This window comes from Osmerus mordax, chromosome 16, assembly GCF_038355195.1.
Source record: "Osmerus mordax isolate fOsmMor3 chromosome 16, fOsmMor3.pri, whole genome shotgun sequence".
In the NCBI taxonomy this organism is placed as follows: domain Eukaryota; kingdom Metazoa; phylum Chordata; class Actinopteri; order Osmeriformes; family Osmeridae; genus Osmerus; species Osmerus mordax.
Window position 1 is genome coordinate 3,518,170 of NC_090065.1, and position 21,991 is coordinate 3,540,160.

The 21,991-nt window shown below is 46.5% G+C and overlaps 1 protein-coding gene across 1 annotated transcript; it reads right to left on the reverse strand.

Annotated features, from left to right (window-relative positions):
- Positions 1 to 14,369: 14,369 nt before the first annotated feature.
- mcm6l (MCM6 minichromosome maintenance deficient 6, like) lies at positions 14,370 to 21,841 on the reverse strand. Its single transcript, XM_067252630.1, has 17 exons — positions 21,735 to 21,841; positions 21,475 to 21,621; positions 21,126 to 21,236; positions 20,704 to 20,953; positions 20,136 to 20,301; positions 19,151 to 19,296; positions 18,631 to 18,781; positions 18,345 to 18,486; positions 18,082 to 18,223; positions 17,686 to 17,793; positions 17,367 to 17,522; positions 16,624 to 16,752; positions 16,239 to 16,397; positions 16,005 to 16,119; positions 15,570 to 15,764; positions 15,073 to 15,212; positions 14,370 to 14,636 (listed from the first exon to the last, which is right to left on the reverse strand). The coding sequence occupies exons 1-17, from the start codon at positions 21,827 to 21,829 to the stop codon at positions 14,514 to 14,516; spliced, it is 2,475 nt and encodes an 824-aa protein (XP_067108731.1). The 5' UTR covers positions 21,830 to 21,841; the 3' UTR covers positions 14,370 to 14,513.
- Between the last annotated feature and the right edge of the window lie 150 nt (positions 21,842 to 21,991).

The window sequence follows — 21,991 nt, forward strand, 5'->3', positions numbered from 1 at the left end:
TGGGTCTCCAGCACAGCCTTCCTGCATGGCTTCTCCTGGATAGCTGCAGGGAGGTGAGAGAAAGGACAATTCATACACTGTAATCACACACACACACACACACACAGTGGTCAAATTAAGGACTGAGCTTACTTCAAACTGGGATTTAATGTGTGCGAGTACCATACAACAAGCTTTTATGTCAGCGACCAGGTGACCAGAGAAAGCCTTCTGTTCAGGAAGCCAGCCAGCTAAAGCAGACTGAGAGCAGCAGTTTCTGACTCTGGCTCCAGGGCATGAGCTAGCTGCTGGCCGCTCACCGCTAGCTGCTAGCCGCTCACCGCTAGCAGCAGCACGGGGATGTGTGTGAGAGCTTCTGCTCTCTGACAGCCTTTGCGTGTTCGAAGCACAAAGATATATTCACCAGTGGCACGAGGAGGGAGAGAGGCTGGGTGACAAATGGGCAGGAAATTTACCTCCCGCCTCCTCATTAGCCTATCTCCACCCGGCCGCCTCCGCCTCCGTGTCTTGCCCAGGAAATTTGGAGTGAAGACACCCACAGAAAGAGAGGGAGGGAGGGAGGGAGGGAGGGAGGGAGGGAGGGAAGGAAGGAAGGAAGGGAGAGAGAGAGAGAGAGAGAGAGAGAGAGAGAGAGAGAGAGAGAGAGAGAGAGAGAGAGAGAGAGAGAGAGAGAGAGGAGAGAGAGAGGAGAGAGAGAGAGAGAATAATGAGTGGGAGGAGAGAGCAGGAGAGAGACAGGGAGTGGGAGGGGAGAGAGCTAACAGGAAGAAGCGAGCGGGAGAGAGAGAACGGGAGTGGGAGGAGAGAGAGAGAGAGCGCGAGAGAGAGCGAGCTAGAGAGAGAGAGCAGGAGAGAGGGTTGGCGTATTGAGGCTTCACTGTCACGCAACTGATGCCTCTGTCAATCTCCCAGGATCTCTAGCAGGAGGCTGGCACTCGCTCCAAGTCATCGCGTGCAGCGAGATAGCCTACATAAGTCCATAAAGATTTTTGTAATAACAACAGATGTTAAATATTGATGACTGCTGGAAAACAGTGACATGGGGCGCTAAATGCTTGGGCCCTCTGCAACTGAAACAATATACGCAACAAAAGTAACGCACACATCCCTGGTACAGCTCACTTATATAGCACATATCTACTGTATATGTCTTCTTTTTTTGGACTAATGGAGTCTATTGTTTATTACAGAATTGTATGAAATGATCCCCTGCAGTGAGTGGGGTAGCACAAGAGTTTCCTGTGAAAAACATGGAAAAACACTTAATGTCGATTTCCACTGTTAAGTGTAGAATGAGAGATCAACACACACGTGCACAAACACACACACACACACACATGCAGACGTGCACAAATGTGCACGCAAACACACATGAGCACATGCTCAGTGATGTGCATCCATTTAGCACAGACACTCATTAACACACCACACCATGTGCGCAAACACACACACACACACTTGGACACGCAATGAATGCGTAGCTGTAGTAAAAGACCTCCGGGGGGTGGCAGTAGAAATAGCGATCAAGCTTTTGAAAGTCGTGCCAAAGGACTCCTCTCCTGGTCACGCACTTTCAGACAATTCCCTATTGGTCCAGAAAATAAAACAACGCTTTTCAAATCCTTTGCTGCGGATTACGGAGGACTTGGTGAGGTTCATAGAAAGCACATCCAGCTTCAGGAGAGGATCCAGGAAGCAGAGGATCCAGGAAGCAGAGGATCCAGGAAGCAGAGGATCCAGGAAGCAGAGGATCCAGGAAGCAGAGGATCCAGGAAGCAGAGGATCCAGGAAGCAGAGGATCCAGGAAGCAGAGGATCCAGGAAGCAGAGGATCCAGGAAGCAGAGGATCCAGGAAGCAGAGGAGGTGCACACACAGAGAACACCTGTAGGATTGAGGGGCTCTGGGGAGCCGGGCAGGTACAGCCTGCACAGTGAGCCTTGCTCCGGATCACTACTCACAGTTCACGTTTCTTGGCAGTTATGAAGCTCAGAAGGGGTGAATGGAATGGCATCGAAATGAATAGTATTACCTCAATAGTACGTGTTAGAGAGTCAGGTGGCTGAGTGGTGAGGGAATCGGACTAGTAATCCGAAGGTTGCCAGTTCGATTCCCCGGTCATGCCAACTGACGTTGTGTCCTTGGGCAAGGCACTTCACCCTACTTGCCTCGGGGGAATGTCCCCTGTACTTACTGTAAGTCGCTCTGGATAAGAGCGTCTGCTAAATGACTAAATGTAAATGTAGAGAGTCTCTGATCGGGACGTTTTAATGACAGCTACAGAAGCCATATCTGTACAGTTGTGTTAGTCAGACCAGTCAGGGCATGCTCCTCTGAAACACCACAGACGTTCTGATAAGAGTAATAGGCCTCCACTCTCCTCCCTTACCCTCCACCTCCTCTTCTCTCCCTTTCTCCCCTGCTTCTCTTTTTTCCTTCTCTTCTCTTTCAGTCCCCTTCGCCTCTCCTCCCCCTGTCATGGCGTGATGAACTGTCCTACTCCTCCTCCTTCAACCCCTGGTGACACGGTATTTCCATCCAGAGAGCGTTTCACCCAAACCGTGGGCCAAGGAAATCCGACTCATCCGGGCCGTTCCTCATGAGATCGGTTGCGGGGCGAATCGGCACGCTAATCCATGCCATGATCTTGTTATCACATGCTCCAGTTGGAGGGTAGGGCTGCCATCCTGCGCACAGAAGCGCACACCAACATCACGCGAGCCCAGGGGGAGGGGGGAGGAGGGAACGTAGGGGGGGTTGGTGGTGGTGTTGAGATGGTGGGGGGTGGGGAGGATGTTTAAGGGGACTAGGTGGGGATGGTGGTGTGTGTGTGAGGGGGAGGGGGCAAAGTGTGTACAAGGGGGCTGCCACATCACCTCTGAGGTCAGATAACTACTCACCCATCCAGCACAGCTCACTGCTCACGCACACCTGCTAGCCTAGCTTAGCCTAGCTTAGCTTAGCCTAGCCTGCTTACAAGCCAGATGAAATGCCGATTGTAGAGGACAAGTAAAATTAAGCGGGATGTGTGGAGGCTTCTGTCTAAAACCGTGTATAACGTCTGTCCTCCACCCAGTCAAGGGAACGAGGAAACAGACTGTTTCATCAGAACAAAGGACTGGAGCTATCCTGCCCACTGTGCTCTCCCATGTAGTCACAGCTTCAGTTCAAATGTGTGCCAGAACTGGATAGATCCTTTCAGAAACAAAAGAGCACTTTTAATTCTCCCCCAGACCAGACAAATGAGTCATCATATATGATGACAAGGGTTTCTTTTGGCTGTTGACATGCCAAACCATTCAGGTCAAATTCAAAAAGAAAGACGATAAAACAAGTCATTTACAGAAGTTAGAAAACAAGCCAGAATCCCACAGTTTCTCTGCCAGGGGTTGTTGACACATGGACGGTAAGGGAGACAATACGATCCTTCATGTGGTCGTCAGTGAAGCTGGTATGAGACCTCAAAGAGGATCCGGAAACCCACAAACAAAGACCCGGTCTGTGTAAGACTAAATGTTGACTCCACAGATGTCCTCTTGGTCTAATGGTAGCCAAGCCGGCTTGAGGAGGTGCGGAATCAGGACACTAGGAGGTGGATCAACGTTCCAAAAAAGAAAAGAGAGAAATGGAGTGAGCAAGGGAAAAAGACAGTAAAAGAGAGAGTGAAGGAGAGAGAGAGAGAGAGAGAGAGAGAGAGAGAGAGACAGAGAGCAGGAGAGAGAAAGAAACGGGGAACTTTCACCCTGTTCTGTGTCAGCTGAAAATTGCTTCTCATCACTTCACAATGAGAACAGGGAGAGAAGGAATGAGAGAGAACGAGAGAGAACGAGAGAATTGAGAGAGAGAGAGGGAGGGAGGGAGAGAGAGAGAAGGGGGGAGGAGGGAGAGAGAGGAGAGAGAGGAGGGAGGAACAGGAGGAGTGGGATTCCCAAAGCGTGCAGAGTAAATCCTTCACCTGCACATAGTCCCAGGGTTGCGTGCTCAGTATGTATGTGTTTCTTTCCTTCTATCTGCCAATTTTGGGCTGGAGTGGGGGACTGTGTGTGTGTGTGTGTGTGTGTGTGTGTGTGTGTGCGTGCGTGCGTTGAGCTCCTGCCCAGCTCTAAGCAGGTTCTCATTAGCATGGCGAGGCTGAGGAACGTTTGTGTGTGTGTGTGTCCTCAGTGGCAGCACCTCAACAGGCCTTGACAAGGTCAATGAGGCCTGAACACTTCAGGTTAAAAGCCTGCTGTGTGACATCACCAGCGCTGTTCAACCCGTTTAATCTGTCACCCTTACTTACGCATCCCACACTGCTCCCTAGCCCCCACCCCTCCCTCCACACACACACACACACACAGTACACACAGATAGGTAGAGGCACCTAATATGGAGTCTACTCAAGTTACTTCAGAGCCAGTGCACCATCTTGATCCTGGTGTCTGTAAAGAATGTATCCAGAACAGACTTTCAATCCATCTTCATCTTCCCCTCCATACAACCGCCCTCCCCTCTCTCCCCTCTCCCCTCTCCCTCTCTCCCCTCTCCCTCTCTCCCCTCTCCCTCTCTCTCCCTCTATCTCTCTCTTTCCTCTCCTCAGTCTCTCTGCCCGGCTGTTTGCTGAATGAGCAGAGGTGTTAACTGAACCCAGACTCCCCCCGTCAACGCTGGAACTACAGCACCACCAGATGTCATGGTAACAATGGGCCGCCAACACCCCCTAATACAGACACTCGTGTTTGCTACATTACAACCCCCCCTGGGACAGCGAACACACGACGAAGGATCCTATGGTCGTTTAGACGCAACACTGAACATCCAAACTAAACCACTTTTCTGAAGAGAAATAGATAGTGTGTCCTGAGGGGGGAAACATTGTTGGAAATGTACGCTAGGTGTTTAATGCAGAGGGTAGCTATTTTCCTGAAGGCTATAATCCTAAATGCAGCTGCTATTTCATGATCTATATGGGCCATATCGTGTGGATTATCGCCACCCCTACGTATTTGAAAGGTCAACAAGGTTTAAAAAACATTTCTCTTACGGGATGTTGAGAAGGAACCATCCATTTGTCATATGCAGAAACACACACACACACACATTCTTCAAGAGTGTATGCATGCTCCCAGATCAGAGAAAGAAGGTCAAGGCCACTGCCTATTGGACGGCTCCAGAGAGTGTCATCCAACCCAGGAAGAGGATGAGAGATGGGGACTGTCCAGGGATTGGCTGACCATGAGGGAATGTCCCGGCCTCTCTCGGACAACTGTCAATCACTCACGGCTGTCAGCAGGCCAAGTGATTACAAATTCTCTGACACTGACCGTTATAAATATGACTCTCCATCACAAACACTCTGAGCCAAACTCAGAGAGCTCTCAAGGCTGCCAAGTCTAATCCTCTGGATTCTGCACAATATCATTTCAGCATCTTCTCTACAAGTCAAGGCAAATGGAGGGGGGGGGGGGTGTTTGAGCACAACCAGTCCTAGGATTATAGATCTTAAACTATATGTTAGCTACAGTACATTGTGTATTTGCCAGTGTCAATGTGTGTGTACGATTGTCCTAGCCTTACTGCCTCTGGCCAGAAAAGCAACTGCAGTAACTGACATCGTTATAGTTTCTTTTTTAAAGAGCCCAAACTGCTTTTAGGGTCCAGACAACTCTTCTATGTGGTGTTCAGACATGTGGTGTGCATGCTGGGGGGGGGAAACAGTGCATGCAAACAAGCCAGAGCTTTCTGGGGAATGTGCTGGCTTTTGGAGAAGTCTGTGTCTTCTCTGTCTCTCTGCCTTCAGCCAGTCTGGCAACTCGCTGGCCTTACATATGTCCTCCACAGACGCTTATCAGGCTGTTTCTCAATTACATTAGTCCCTGATATCCCTCAAGATAAGACATTGCATGGAATTACAAAGGCCTAACATGGCTTTGAAGCATTTTCTTTCTTTTGATCAATCACAAACATGTTGGGTTCTGAAGCACCAGTGGCCCCCCTCCCCCTCTCTCTCTTTCCCTCTCTTCCCTCCCCTTCCTCCCCCTCTTCCTCCCTCTCCCTCTTCTTCCCTCTCAGCCTCTAGTAACAATCCAGACAAGTGAATGAGTGCACAAGCACAGCCATCTACTCAGCCAAGAGACATCAGCATGAATGCACGGGTCTAATTGGCCTTGAGCATGGATACGCTGCACAGAGCTGCTGTGACAAGGCCTGGGTGGCCAGTGAGGAGGGATATGCAAATTGTGACATTCAAGGACAGAACGTATCTGGCAGAGGGTACACATAACCTTTAATCACAATTGTTCTGAAATGCAATGTAAAAGCCCAAATAAAACTGTCAAAATATGATTGTATGTACTATGGGCCACATACAGTACATGTGTCAACATAAAGGTGCTCGCTGACATGAACAAAGTCTGCCCATTGAAGAATGGCTCTGCTCGTGTATCTAGCGCAAGCTAAAGCTTCTCTCTGCTTCATGGCACCTTCAGACAACAGAATATGAATCCTAACATCTGTATACACAAGGGGAAAGGGGAACAAACACAGTTCAATGGTTCTGTGGTTCTTCCTCTCCCTCCCTCCCCCCCGCCACGCCCCGCCCCTCCCCCCCTTCTCCACTCCCTCCCCTCTCCCCTTCCTCCCCTCCTCTCGGGTGCACTGATCGACAGATCATTTTCATCACAGTTTCTGAGGTCAGAACCCCAGTCTGCTGCAGTCACGCAAGCCCTAGCCTGGCCAGCTTTACTACAACACTTCTACACGCAGAGCCTCTTAAAGAGACAGTACGCACATTCTCACTTCCTTCAGTGGCGCACAGGGAGCAGATCCCCAGTCATCAAAAAAAATAAGGGCCAAGGTTCCCACAAGTATATTCAGCAACTGACATTTCCTTTACTAGTATTTTTTTTAAACTTTTTATCAGTACGATACTTTAATGGCTGTCAAAACAGATATGAATGTACAAATCGAGGAAGTACATATGAAAAACCGTTGTCTGTCATTGTTGCTGGGTTGGTTCCCTGGGTGTGGGTCAGGTGACTCCTGTCCCCAACAGGGCGACCTGGTGTCTCAGCCTGGAGAAGACCGGTTCTCCATCCTCACGGTCCTACAAGCAGGGTTGTCCTGGACAGCCTGGTAAGCGTGGGTCACGACTGGGGAGGAACCATCCAGACCCTCCCTTCCCTGGCGTCTCCCGGTGAGAGCTCGTCCAGACATCTGGTGCCGTCCCCCAGATGGACGACACACATGGAAGCCTTCATGGTCGTACACTCCCAGCCCCCAATTAGGTTCAAGCCCAAGTTGACACCCAAGCTGATAGATCCTATTGTGTGTGATTGTGTGTGTGTGTGTCACATCAGGCACCGCGGAGTGGCTGACAAGTTTACAATCTCTGACCCCCCTTATTGTGAGAGACGGTGTGGGCATGCGTTTGATTGTCGGTGTGTATGGGAGGTGTTTTGGAGTAACTGAGCATGTTGGAATCGAAGAAAGAACTTATTTTAACTGACCTACACCGTCAGTAGTGTCGAGTGTGTGTGTGCGCGTGATTATGGTTTACCAACACCATAAGGTAATTTCTACATTTATCTAAGACTATGAAACAAAATGGTGTTCCAACTCCCCAGTCCAGGTACATACGTTGTTATGATCACTTGGGCTCAATGACAGAACAGCGATAGCACACATAAAAATACAATAAATTGATTTGTTCTAGCACATAAAGTACATGTTCATCTCATCTCAGTCAATTATTTCCTCGTCTTTTTATTAGTTCTCTTTCCCCTTAGTAGAGACACAAACACGATTGTTTTCTCACAGTAATTGTTATTGTGACAGAATAGATTAATGTGCCTTTGTGAGAAGACAGGCTTGTAAAGGGTCTCAGCCTAGGGTGAACTGATATTATGGGATGTTGTTGCCACGGTAAGTGCAGATGACATGTTAGGGGTGAGTATAGACAAAGGGACTTGTGCCAGCTGAGTTTGCCAGCATCACGGAGTTAAAGCAGGATCAACGCCCCTCCTGTTCTTGGTGACATATTGGGGTCACTCAAACTCACGCTATGCGTGATGGCAAATCGTTTTTTTTCCTTCTCGTGAATTTACATGTTCATGCTCTGTGAATGTTGCCTATGGGCACATTTTATCCACATAAACCATAGCAAAACAGAATACACATTTTTTTGATTGTCTCCTTGATATTATGTGCTCTCCATTTATCTCTCTCTTCTTCTTCTCTCTCTCTCTCTCTCTCTCTCTCTCTCTCTCTCTCTCTCTCTCTCTCTCTCTCTCTCTCTCTCTCTCTCTCTCTCTCTCTCTCTCTCTCCCCCAGAACAGCCCATTAAAGAACTACGCCCATTTGTCAACGCTACAGTACACAACGTAATTCCCCTCAAATATGCCGTCCATTTCATGGATTCTAACAGCACAAGGAGCCAACAGCTAGCTGTTAGCTTCACTGGCATAAACACAATGATCCTTAATGGGGCAGGAGTGTGGAGTTCCTAGATTGTCTGCACGTTTACGTGCACAAAGTTAGGAAAGAAAACTGTAATTCCACACTGCCTCAACAATCGCCAACAGGCACATCACACCAAACCAACCCAACAACTGTTGACTGTTGGTGTTTGTAGATGTTTGTTTGGGCAGCGTGAACCAGCCTTGTCCAGTCACGCACCCCCAGGGCCCTCCCAGTGAGTCATCCCTGTTCCTCTCAACCCTCATCGCCTCACCTGCCGGTTTTTAATTGAGGTCAGTGGATGGTCAAACTCCCCCCATGTATGCATACTCCAATCCTATTACCCTCCCTGTGAGCTCATTGGGAGCTGGCACTCTGCTCCGCTAGCTCGCCTGCCGGCGCTACGTGCATGCGTGACATGTAAGTACTCCCTCTGACCGGAACTTGGCAAGCAGAACCTCAGCGACTGGATGAGGAGGGACATTTAGCATGTGGCACAGCGTCGTACAGGCAGGAGAGGCCGTTGGGGGTTACAGGGCTATTCTTGTGCGGTATCCTCACAGAGAGCTGCTTCCAAACTCGCACACGATGCGCGGCTGAGATGGTGAGTCATTCAAACCGAGGAAATAAACATAATCCTCAATGAGAAGACAATTAAACGATAAATAACGTGAGGGCTGCTTCCATCCTCACACGGCATGTGGAGCCAGTGACTCATTCAGACCGAGGAAGTCAAAGTAATCCTCAATGAGAAGATGGTATAGTAGATAACGTGAGGGGGGTAAATGAAGACGAAACACCGGCACTTGAAGCGCGCACCCTCTCTGAAGTCTGCATTGTCTGATCTGTTGCCACGGCGAGGCGGGATGGGCTACGTGGACAGCGGCACGTTTGAAGCAACTGAAAGAAGTCGAGGTATATCATCGCGTTTCAGCGGGTGAAAACACGGTCTTTGTTGCTCCCCTCCGGGGGTCGGAGGTCATGAAATCACACGGGAACACAGAGAGACCAGGGCAGGGTGATCAAATTTGAGCTTAATTGCAACGGACGGCACTCCAACGATGGTGTTGGGACAACAAAGGCGTCCGCCCGGCGAGGCGCTGGGTTGGCGCCCAGAGCCTGTTGGGCTGACATGCTAGGCGTCTAGACCCGAGGTGGTGCGTTTGGACTCTGGGGGTCACTCACTTCCATCCTTTGTTACGCGGGGCCAATCTATGCAATTACTGATGGGGGATTACTCAAGCAAGACACTGTGCAGCTCATGCAGGGCCAGACCAGGCCACAGAGACGGCCCACAATACTTCACACTGATCGCTAATGAGACCCAATTGTTCCTTATGTAACTGTAGCTGATAGACCACAAAAGGAGGAGACTCTGGAATTTTGTCATGGAGAGTAGAGTAGAGCAGAGTATAATAGAAACAACTTTATTGCCAAGTATGCAAGTATGCAGTTCTGGTGCACAGAGTTCCGAAGCGTCGGACGGAGGGCTACAGAATGGGGTCCAGACCATCCACAGGTCCTCAGATTAAAGGGAGGTTTCGTGGTGTTGACCGTGAGAAAGAGCAGGGGGAGAGTTTGGCCTGCGAGTCCTGTTTTAAGGCACGGCTGAACTCTGACATCTCAACCGACATAAATAATCCCACTTCTGACATCCTCTGACGAGTGGACAATTCCCTCCAGCCTGATCTGAATCCAAAACCGAGGTAATCAGCCCAGTGAACTGCAGCCCCAGCCTACCTTGACCTTGCATCTTTCATTACAGCAGTCAGGGGGCCGGGGGGGGGGGCACATGACAGCAAAAATGAAGCACTACAGAAGGACAGCCAGATGAGTCTGACCACTGTGAGCATGTGTGTGTGTGTGTGTGTGTGTGTGTGTGTGTGTGTGTGTGTGTGTGTGTGTGTGTGTGTGTGTGTGAGTGTGTGAGTGTGTGTGTGTGTGTGTGTGTGTGTGTGTGTGTGTGTGTGTGTGTGTGTGTGTGTGTGTGTGTGTGTGTGTGTGTGTGTGAGTGTGTGTGTGTGTGTGTGTGTGAGTGTGTGAGTGTTTGTGTGTGCGTGTGTGAGTGTGTGTGTGAGTGAGTGTGAGTGAGTGTGAGAAAGAGAGAGATTCTCAAAATAAAACAGGAGCTTTCATCATGTTTATCCATCACATGTAGACTGAGGGACCAAGGCTAACATGGCTACAGCTAAAATAGGTCAGGCACACAGCTCTACACTCAAGCATATCATTTGGAATTCCCGTTAAGAAATCTAAGTGTGAAATCACAACTTGAAAACCTGACTTAATGTCTGACATCTAGTACATGGTAGGAATGTACATCGGTTGGTAGAAGTGATATTCAGCTGCAATATACACATAGGGATTATATGAAATCATGTAATCTACAGTTGTAAATTAAAAAGATACAGTATATTACCCAATGTATAAAGATATTACGTTTAGTTGTGTACGGCTGTGGTATTAATAGTTCCTTTGTTTGATCTGTCTCATCAATAATGTAGGCCTCGGAAGTGGACCACTTGAGTAGTGGCAAGGTTGAAACAAAGGACCTGTACATGGATAGCAGATGACTGTGCCAGGATAGAGGAATATGCAATCAGTGTGATTGCACATACTTGAATTTGATCTCAGTGAGGGAAAACAAGTTTTTAAATGGAAGAAATAGATACTTTTAGGCTCACCTTTCCCAGTATGTCTCAAACTGTATAAGAATTTTTGTGTCAAATGAATGCAGTTCATGGTGACTAAAGAGAGCTCAGCGGTGACGTCTAAACGCGCCACGCGATGGCACTAAACTGTCCCGTACACGAACGTACACCGCTCTCATCTGAGGGGGGTAAGCAAGCCTGCTTGTTTTCTCACCAGTACTCACATATACAAACACACACACAAACAAACAGACAAACACACACACACACACACAGTGAGAGGGTGCCCCTACCTTGGAAGAAGCTCTTGACCCGCAGGTAGGACACACTGAGGCGCAGCACGGAGAGCTTGTCCAGCTTGGAGATGACCTCTGGAGAGAAGGGCAGCAGGCTGGCCAGGCGGTCCAGCTCGGCGTTCAGGCGGTCCCTGTGACGCTTAGACGGGTTGGTCTTCTGGCTCGACGACGTGGGTTTCCTGCCACACCAAAGAGATCGCAAGCAGAATCGGAAACAGAATGAGAACCTAAGAAAGCCCACTGTTTTATGACGTGCCTACATGTTCTGTCTGACCCTAAACCTGACCTTAACAAAATCTTTTTTCTTTCTAAGAAAAGTCTTCACAAAGTGAGTTTTCAATGCATGTGATGGTGACCTTTCATGTTTCAGTTTTGTCCCTAACCCAACAATTGCTTTGAAAATCAAAGAAATAACAAATCAATTATAAATATATACATTTTGAGGAATTGTGTTTGCAAATGTCTGTTCAGTTTATTTCATGTAGGACCAACATTTCTCAAAACAATATGGTCAAGCATATGAATAAAGCTGTAGTTAAATGCTGAATAATTTTAGGAGTTTAACTGTTAGCTTGGATATTGTAATTTTAATATGTTCACATATTAAGTCAGTAGTCAACCAATGCAATTAAGTTTGTTACAGTATGTTTCCATTATTCCATAAATCAAATATGACCTCCCTAAAGTTATGGAAATAAATATGGTTGTACTATATGTGGACTGTATTGGAAATAGGTTGTCATAGTTTGGTACAGGAAGCCAATAGGTATTTCCTGCTAGATGAACTATGGAAAATCTATTATTGAACAATAATAATGAGTGTAATCAATAAGACATTGATCAAATTGATTTTGCTATTGATTATAGTATATCATTATAATTAAACCGGTTGAATGCGATTACAATAATTATAATATGTCACGTTAAAAGCAAGGAAATTGAATGTTTAATTTGCAAGAAACTCTACAACAAAGAGACATGAACAGAAAAGCACTTTATAACTTATTCACACGTATATTATCAAATGAAGTAAATAAAAGGTAGGCTGTGTATTTGGACCTGAGAACAATTTGTCAAACTAAAATCTTTCTCTGCTTTCATTTATTAAATATAAAACAGAAGTTAGAGACAGACACACAGGCTCTCTATAAATATACTCAACTGTTTCTGGACCGGTTTTCTTCTTTTCCTGCCGGCGTACAAGCAGTCACCCGGTGGGATCATCATCTATGTAAATAAATCATATGACTTACTAAAGGTTACCTCCATTAATGTCACAATTCTGAAAAGTAATATTAGCACGCCACAGTCATATATTTCAACCACAGGCACGTTATTTTGGACCAATGATAATCAATTGAACAATAGTTAACAGCTTAAACATTATTTTAAACAAACGAAATTTACAATTTGAATAAATACAAAACTCGGATAAAGCGTTTTATGGATCATAATTTCCTCGATACACGCGCCGCACCTGTCTGCCTTTGTTTACATATAGCGACCAATGGCACAGTAGAGTGGCATGCGTAGTAAGCGCTCTGATAATCACGCTAATTGAAGAGACACTACAACACATTATAACGTGAACAATTACACATACATAAAGCATTAAATCAAAAGATTAATAACTCACCAAAAAGCTGTCCAATGTTTCTGTTAATAGGATGAATAGTAGAAGAGCAGTCAGCTCTAAATATTCCAGTTCAAATGAATTAGCCTTTTGTTTCTGTTTGGACTTGAAGACCAAACCTTTAACAAACGCATTTGATTCAGCAAAGCTCTGTCAAGATGTTTTTATCGGTCGGCGGTCCTCTTGGCAAAGATGTGGTTCATGTTATATACCCGATTGGGTGGCGTTAACTTCCTCATAGTTCAGGTGGCGGAGGAGTCATCTCAAAGACCTGATGTGGCCTTCGCACGCAACTCTCTTGGCACGCACGCACATCAGAGCTAGGCGCGCTTCTGTCAGTAGCACGCTTTAGAGCGAGGAAGAAGGAGCTCTCGTGTAACGGTCTCCGTACAATATAACTTGCTTTAATTTAGAACTAGATGCATATATATAACGAATTTGAAAATACCGTGAATCAATTGGACACAAGGGCGGAGAATCGCATTTTTTTGGGGGGGGTTGGACTTCATTCGTTTTTTTGGGGTCATAGCCCCGAGCACACAGACTGCGTGTTCAGATAGCATTTACTGTGGATGACGGTTTATGGGATTTTTTATTAAATATTTCCAACCAGTTGTAGGGGTTCTGCTTTGGGTGAGTTGCTAATTTGTTTTAGTTTCAGAACTGGCTGAATGGCGAAACACAATGTCAATTAAATGCCATTGCTGTAATCATCGCCTAATGTGAAATAGAACAACTAATGCTGTCCGTAAGGTGTGAAATTGTAATCAATAAACGTATTATTATTTATGCAGTTTTGCATGCATTACATCCTGTTTCAGAGGCAAAATGTTTCATAGTTATGAAACAGTAAGTAGCCTATAGATATTTTAGTGTAAAATATCAAAATCAATGTAATTTGCGCATTTTATTGTTAATATGATTTAATCTTACAGTTAAATTGTTAATAGAATTAAAATATTAACATTTGAGCTACGTCTAGTTACATGCAATCAATAAATGGCCGAGTTGCGACTATATTGACTAAATTTGGTTTGATTAATTTTCTAAGAATAGGGGAGAAATAAGCTACATTTTGCCTTCTCAAAATGTACCATCATTAGATACAACAAATGGTTCTAAATAAGAAAGGCACGCACAACTGAGTTGTCACGCAAGGGCTCGTGCTCAGCCTGAAACCTTTTGCCCCCGGAACTGTCCCCAAGTAGTCCCAGTGACATAGATCTGAACCTCAGCGTCAGTGACGCGATGACAGTAAAAAGGGCGCCATCTAGTGACACACTTTCACTGTCAAAATACTGCAAAAATAATTTATTAAATTGTATTAGAATGGTATACAATACAAACACGTTTCAAACTGTTCACATAAATACCGCATGCCTTTTTTACATTTACGTTTAATTTCAAAACAATGCCATTAACAAAAGGCATATGTACTTTCCCGGAGGAGACAGCACACACCAATAGCAGCACAGCAAGACGGGAGACAGAAGTCAGTACTAGTCATCCAGCATGTAGTTGGGGTTGACCACTAGTATGGGGTCCTCTTCTGTCCTAGGCTCCTCCCCCTCTGCCCCAACCTTCTTCAGGCCTGTCTTGGTCAACTCAATTATGATGTGATCCTGCAATGTAAAGGATTTTCTCAATGTTGTATCTGGAACCAGTATTTAAGCATATGTTCAGTCACTGTTAATGCCAGTTACCATCTCCATGGTGATTGTTACACTTGTATCAACACTGTGCTAATGGCATATATATATGGCAAAGACCTGAATGTACCGTTGATATAGAACCTTACAATACAGTAATCCTGCCTGCAGAATTAGTTTTTGTTGCAGTCTTGTAAAAAGGAACACCATTCTGAAACTGTTGTACCCCTTAATTATCTGCTGCACTTACAACAACCACTATTTGTAAATCTATTTAAGAAAAAAAATTCTGGCTAAATAAATTATACAAAGTTGTAAGTTTCCAAAGATTTTCGTTTGCCTCCTGCTTTTCTCCACCCTCTCTGATCCATTGTTGGCGCTCCGTCCTGAGAGGAGAGGGAGAACCTACGTAGTGGATGAGGCGGTGAAGAACCTTCTCAATCAGGCTCTTCTTGGCGATCAGCTCTGCCTCAGTGTCGATCTCTCCCTCCATCTCCTGCAGGTACCAGTTGATCAGCTCGCTCTTCTTCAGAGAACCCTCATCATCCACTGCCATGCAGACACACGGGCATTACTTTGTTGAAGTCAGATGGGAATGATTATATTCTACAAAGTCAATTTTGTGCCATAAACAAACCAAGTTAAAATGAATTAACCCCAAACCCTTCAATTAAATAATCAATACATTAAAAAAAAATCTGATTTCCATGCCTTGGTCATTTGATTATGAGACAGATACGATTCTCCTGAGGTACATACACTTATGTGTACTTTATGAACATGCCCACGTGTCTATATACACATATATCAATATGCTCTAATGAAAACATTTGAAAGAGATTCTACTGAGATATCTGATGACAAGTGTCTTTGACATGACTATCCTGTCTGTCAGATGGGTCTTACAGTCTTCAAACTTCTGCATGTGGAGGACCAGGAGGTTAGAGATTCTTCTGTACTCGGAGAAAGTCATCTTGAAAGCCGGTTGGGCGGCGGCAATGCTCTTCTCTGACCGGATTGGCTGCTGGTCTACATCCACAGCCTTTCCAGGGTGACCATTGGTCCCCTCGGTTCCACTGGTCCCATTGGTTCCCTGTGACTCTGCCCCCAGCATGTCGTGATCTAAACACGTTCAGGGTGGGAAAGGGCAGTCTACAGAAAACAATATCTATATAGTACATTTCATTTCTATACACAGTGTTGGCTGAATATATTGTATTTCAAGTCAATACGAGAGATATATATACACACACAGCCAACACTGTGTAGAGAGGCGAGTGCACTACTTTATGCTATGAACCACAGAGGTAGTTGTAAGTGTCCGGTAGCACAGTGTCTGACCAGTGATGTCCTGTGAGTCCGGCTGGTCCTGGTCAAAGCTGATGTCGGGAGAGTCCACCCGGATGATGGACTTGTTCAACAGACGGAACGCCTCCTTCACATGCTTGGGGTGCACCTGAGGAGGAGAGTAACTGATGTTTTCTAACCATCAGAACTTTTCTATCAAAAGCTATGAACTGGTTTCGACCGGTCTGAACAGGAGTGATGGTGAAAGCGGGGGTGTGAGGGAGACACCTCGTCGGAGCAGTAGAGGCGCGCCATGGCTTCGGACAGTCTGAGCATGCTCTCCAGCTGGCGGACTGTGATTCGCCAGGATGACTTGGAGCTCCCGGCGTCCCTCTGGCGTAGACGCTTGTACTGGTCCACCACAAACTCCTGGGCCTCATGGGTAATCTGGGGGTCAGAGGTCAAACACACACACACACACAGGTCCACAAAGATCCTCTTTTATCCATACACAATAACTCAAATAAAAGTTTGTGTAGACAAGTTTTCTACAGATCAGCGTGATGCATAACCAGGTGAATACAACTATTCCCTCACAAACGTTTTCAGTTGTCCTGGAAACACTGCGGGTGAGTTAGCAGGGCATAAGTGGTGTGTTGCTGGAGGTCCTGACCTTAGGCTGGAACTGCCGAGCGAACAGGATGTATCTCTGGATCTCGTCAGTGGCGTACACTCTCTGCACCGACTCGATGTTCCTGCAGTGGAGGTCAACGATGCGTCGGGCGATGGCATAGTCCGTCACCTGGACACACACACACACACACAATAAAATTAAAAAAAGACAGAAATAACATTTTGAATTCGAGCAGCCTGAATTTTGTTCCATTTGAACTTCTGAAGCTTGAATGTTTTTTTTGTTGGAATTTTTAGGGTTCTGAATCTTATTGTTTGAATTTGAACTACCTGAATTTCCGAACCTTGAATTTTTGGATACAAATTTTATTTTTACATTAATATTTCAATTTCAATGTTAAAGCATTGTAAAAATTCAAACATTAAGTCATTGATTTACCTCAATAGGAAGGTGAAAAGTTGCTAAATCTAGGGACATTGTGGCCAAGTTGGCAACACTGTTTAACCGATAGTAGAGACAGAAATGACATGCCGTCGTGTAAATAAGATAAATAACATAAGGCCATTTAGTTTGTTTTATAAAAGAGCAAGCTATATACCTGTTCTATAGTAAAGGTAACCTTAAATGACGTATTTTGTGATCGGGCGCTATATATATATATATATATATATATATAAAACTTGACAAACTTGACCTTACAGGGGGGGGGGGGGGGGCACCCCCCTAATATAATGGTAGGGGAAACACTGAACACAGATGAGCATCCCTAATAGCGAGAGTACCTCATTGCACTCGTCCACCAGGATGAAGAAGAGATCAAAGCGGGACATGATGGGGGCAGACATGTTGACGTTCTGTTTGAGGGACTTGGAGCGGTTGTACCTGCCGTCGATAGGGTTGGCAGCGGCCAGGATGGAGGTGCGGGCATTCAGCGTTGCCTGGCAACGCACAGGTGAGGTTCACACACAGGGAAACAAGCTTTAGAACAGTCACAGTATAATGTCAAGCGACAGAACAATTGCAGGGAATAAATAAGACTGTAGCTATTTGAGGGTGCATGTATGGAAAGTGTGTGTGTGTGTGTGTGTGTGTACACAGTACCTTCACTCCAGCCTTGGTGATGGAGATGGTCTGCTGCTCCATCGCTTCATGAATCGCCACCTGGTCCTTCAGATCCATCTTATCAAACTCATCTATACAACACACTCCCTGAGATGAAGGGTACACACACACACACACACACACACACACACACACACACACACACACGGTGTCAGACCCAAATCATTCCTAGATAGAGTCTCAGTTCTACTTATAAAGTAGAATAGAAAATATATAGTATTTTTTGTATACAGTAGCAGTACAAAAATAATTTTCCATGTGGTGACCAGCTGAACCTTGTTCTTTTATATCGAATACATGAAGTGGGAACTAAACACAGGACAAACATGTAGCATTGAGCACCAAGGCCAGCCTGCAGGTCAGTGACCGTCTTACGTTGTCCGCCAGCATGAGGGCTCCCGCCTCGATGACAAACTCGTGGGACTCCTCGTCTCTGACCACAGCAGCCGTCAGCCCAGCGGCACTGCTGCCCTTCCCACTGGTGTACACCGCCCGGGGGGCAAAGTCCTCCACGTGCCTGGGGGGCACACACACACACACCTTCCATCTTCACAGGTATATACAATATGTATGTACCTGCGTTTACAATATGAATGTGTCTGTATGGAGGTGTGCGTGTCCTGTGGGCGGAGCAGTACTTGAGGAACTGGCTCTTGGAGGTGCTGGGGTCTCCCACGATGCACACGTTAATGTCCCCCCTCAGAGACGTGCCCTCCATGGTCGTCTTGCCGACGCCGCCGAACAGCATCAGGAGGATGCCGCGCTTGATCTCGTCGTTACCTGGAGTCGCGCGCACACACGCACACACAAACACGCCATGAGGAGGAGGAGCTTCAAAACCCTCCCAACATACATGTTTCATTAACAGTGATAAAACTAAGACAGAGGCTGGGGGTGGTTTGGGGGAGGCTGGGGGAGGCTGACCGTGGATGGTGGGGAAGAGGCTGCTGCAGATGTTGTGGTAGAGGTTCTTGTCCTGGCTCATCTCAAACACCTTCTCCCACTCCTGGACCGTCATCTGGTTCTTGACGCTCTCCGCCGTCTGGTCCTCCTGCCGCAGCTCCTTCCCCCCGAACTGGGTCATGGGGTCAGAGGTCATGGGGTCAGAGGTCACAGCCTTACACCGACTTCATAACTGCATCTCACCAAAACAAACACGCTGTTTCTGTTCGGTGGCTGGCACCAACCACTGCAATACTGTTAGAACTGTGCACTTTGAGCACCTGATAACCTGTTGTACTTGTATTGTATGCAGGATTTGCACATCATTTTGGATAAAAGCTGAATGAATAAATATAATGTGTATGTCCTGCCAAAGTAAATTCCTTGTCTGTGCAAACTTTCATGGCGATTAAAACCCTTTTTGATTCTGATTATAATGTGGACTCATGGGCTTAATATGAGCTGTGGGCTGGGGTCCTGAATGAGGGAACCATGGACAGACCCTGGGGTTGGTGGGGGCCACGTAGCAGGCCAGGAAGGCCAGTTTGTAGGACAGATCGCGGACCCCCAGAGCCTTCAGACCCTGGATGCCCTCCGCCTGAAAGCCCTCCCTCCCGGTCACTCTGCTGCTGGTCTCGGACCTGGTGCCTGGGAAGACCGGAAGAAGGACATGGTTTATCTCACACACCAAGAGCAGGGTAGGGCCTGGCCTGTGGAAACAAATCAGTGACATCATGTTTTGAATTTCAAAAGGCATTGAATACTTGATATTAAAATGTTAACGCCACTGAATTTGTTGGTTTTGAATTCACCTCTTTGAAATATGAATTTATTTAATTGTAAAAAAACTGCAGACCTCTCTCCTCAGGCCCCTCTCATCCAGGTGTAGCTGCAGGCAGTCATACATGCAGATCAGTCATACAATCACAGCCTGGGGTCTGAGGAGAGGTCCGGTCGAGGGTATCCAGGATGTTGCAATATTTTTGGTTTGAATTTTAGGGATCTGAATTTCACCCTTCGAATGTATTTATTTTTATATTTTTGGGATATGAATTTTACTGTTGATTTTGAGCAACCTGAATTTCTGATCCTTGAATTTTGGAATCTGATTTTTTAAACCTTGAAATAAATTAATATTTCAATTTTAAAGAGGTAAATTCCAACCAACACATTTGCTGGTGTTTAAATTTCAATATTAAGTACTCAATGCCTTTTAAAATTCAAAACATTATGTCACTTATTTGCTTACATAGGCTACTGGGCTGTTACTGGTGGACGTCAAATGTGTGGACAGGACAAAGATTCTACATGTGCACCGTATATCTATTCAGTTGGCCTATTTGAATTCTCAAGAATGGATTACTCCATCCGGCCAGACGATCTCTGACCTGACACAATTACACAGGTGCAAACACATCATCACTGAAACAATGAGCGCTATGCGGCGACCTGGGAGAAACTAAAAGTTGTAAACGTTGACTTGTAACCTGCGATGGCGAGAACAGAGACGTCAGGGACTACGATGAGCGCGCCTGTGAAGTCACAGCGGTCTCCGGCCTGGGCGCTCTCCACGGCCTCGGCCCTCAGGACCACCTCCACACTGCGGGGGATGCTGCCCCGGGGCAGCTCCGCCTGGGTCTCCTGGATACGCACCTGGGGGCAGGTGGGGCAGGAGGGGGCGTGTGGGAGTAGGAGGGACAGGAGGGGGCGGGTGGGGACAGGAGGGGGCGGGTGGGGGTAGGAGGGACAGGAGGGGGCAGGTGGGGATAGGAGGGGGCGGGTGGGGGTAGGAGGGACAGGAGGGGGCGGGTGGGGGCACCATATAAAAAGGGGTACAATGTACAGTGTTGTGCAAAGGTCTTAGTCCAGTAGTGCATAGTTCTGCTATCAATACTGTTAGAACTATGCACTTCTGATCCTTGATCTTCTGTGGTATTCTCTATGCACTGTCCATTTGTATGTCACTTTAGATATGTATGGATGTACAATGAATGCTAGTTACAGATAAAACATCTGCTAAATGAATAAACGTAAAAAAGTACAACATAAATGTACCTTCTGGAAGTCCACAAACCGAGACTTGTTTGTGTCCAACATAAACCTCATGCGGTTGGAGCAAACGGGGTTCTTGCAGATTGACGGTTGCGTATACTTGAACTGCTGCTCCACGTCTTTGACGACTGACTGGCAGTCCAGACACAGGAAAGTACCGCTCACCAGCTCAGGGTGGACCGGGTGGGTGCGCACCACCTGACCGCTAATCCGGAGGAGGGTTCCGATACGTGCCGTGGAGAGCTCTCGGATCCTGAGTGAAAGCGGTAAGGAGAGGAGGATGAGGAGACCTTTAGAGGTCGACCTCATCATGCTACTATGCGCACACCTGAACTGACAACTTCGTAGCCTACACAATAATACTGCATTACTGACAAATAGCGCTAACAATAACAGTGGGCTGAGTGCAATACTGTAGACCCTACTTCTGTTTGGTGGGGAAATCTGAGAAGGCCACATAGAACTCTTTGCTGGGTGGGATGTTGCCATGATCTCGGGCAAAATGGCGTACGGCTCTGCACAGGTATGGATAAACTCTGGGGAATAAAATACGTTAAAAGGTGATCCTTTCAACGTGATAAATAATAAAAGCATATTCAACCCGGGAATCATTGTGGTCAGCTTCAGATATAACCCGTTGTAGACACTAATCCCCCCAACAAATTGATGGCAAATTGCAAATGCAATAGGGCAGGCTGTGGTTAAATGAAATATCAGATACCCATAAATCTAGGGCCAGGATATCGTTTAAACACTAGACCTAATCATACTAACCGATAATAATCCTCCTGAATGGTGGTGGCCAGCTGTTGGTTGAAGTGCTCGATGTTGGTGAAGTTAACGACCAGCGTGTTCCTCTCAGGCCGAATCAGCTCCTCAGCATCAGGTAAATACAGAATCTCCCCGTTTGGATTCTGAAACCTGTGCGAAAGATATGAGGTGTGTAAACTTCTGCTGTTCCGAGCACTGGTTAGGCTACGGAAGGTTGTTTAATGATCTAGAGTTCCCCGTTTAACCATTTTCGACAACTTAACTCTTCCAGGAATTCGAGAAATAATTTTTGACATTTCTCCGCGAGGCCGTCTTTCACTTGCACTCCCGATCCGCTGTTTTCAACCGAGGGTTCCATCACTTATCAGACCACTTGCTGCCACAGTGAGCGGTTTACCTGTTTCAAAAATCGTCTACCAGGTATGATTGCACACCTGTCACTCACGAAAGCAGTCAACCTCGAATGATTACTAACCCCGCCTATATCTGGACAGAACAGGACATCGGGTAATGAGGTAAC

Excerpts from the sequence above, each read along its gene's own strand:
- mcm6l (XM_067252630.1), bottom strand. The coding sequence starts at position 21,829 with ATGGAACCCTCGGTTGAAAACAGCGGATCGGGAGTGCAAGTGAAAGAC. Across the intron at positions 19,297-20,135 it reads CTCTGTTCTCGCCATCGCAG|GCACCAGGTCCGAGACCAGC; the intron begins GTTACAAGTCAA and ends CGGTCTTCCCAG. Across the intron at positions 18,224-18,344 it reads TCCAAGAGCCAGTTCCTCAA|GCACGTGGAGGACTTTGCCC; the intron begins GTACTGCTCCGC and ends TGTGCCCCCCAG.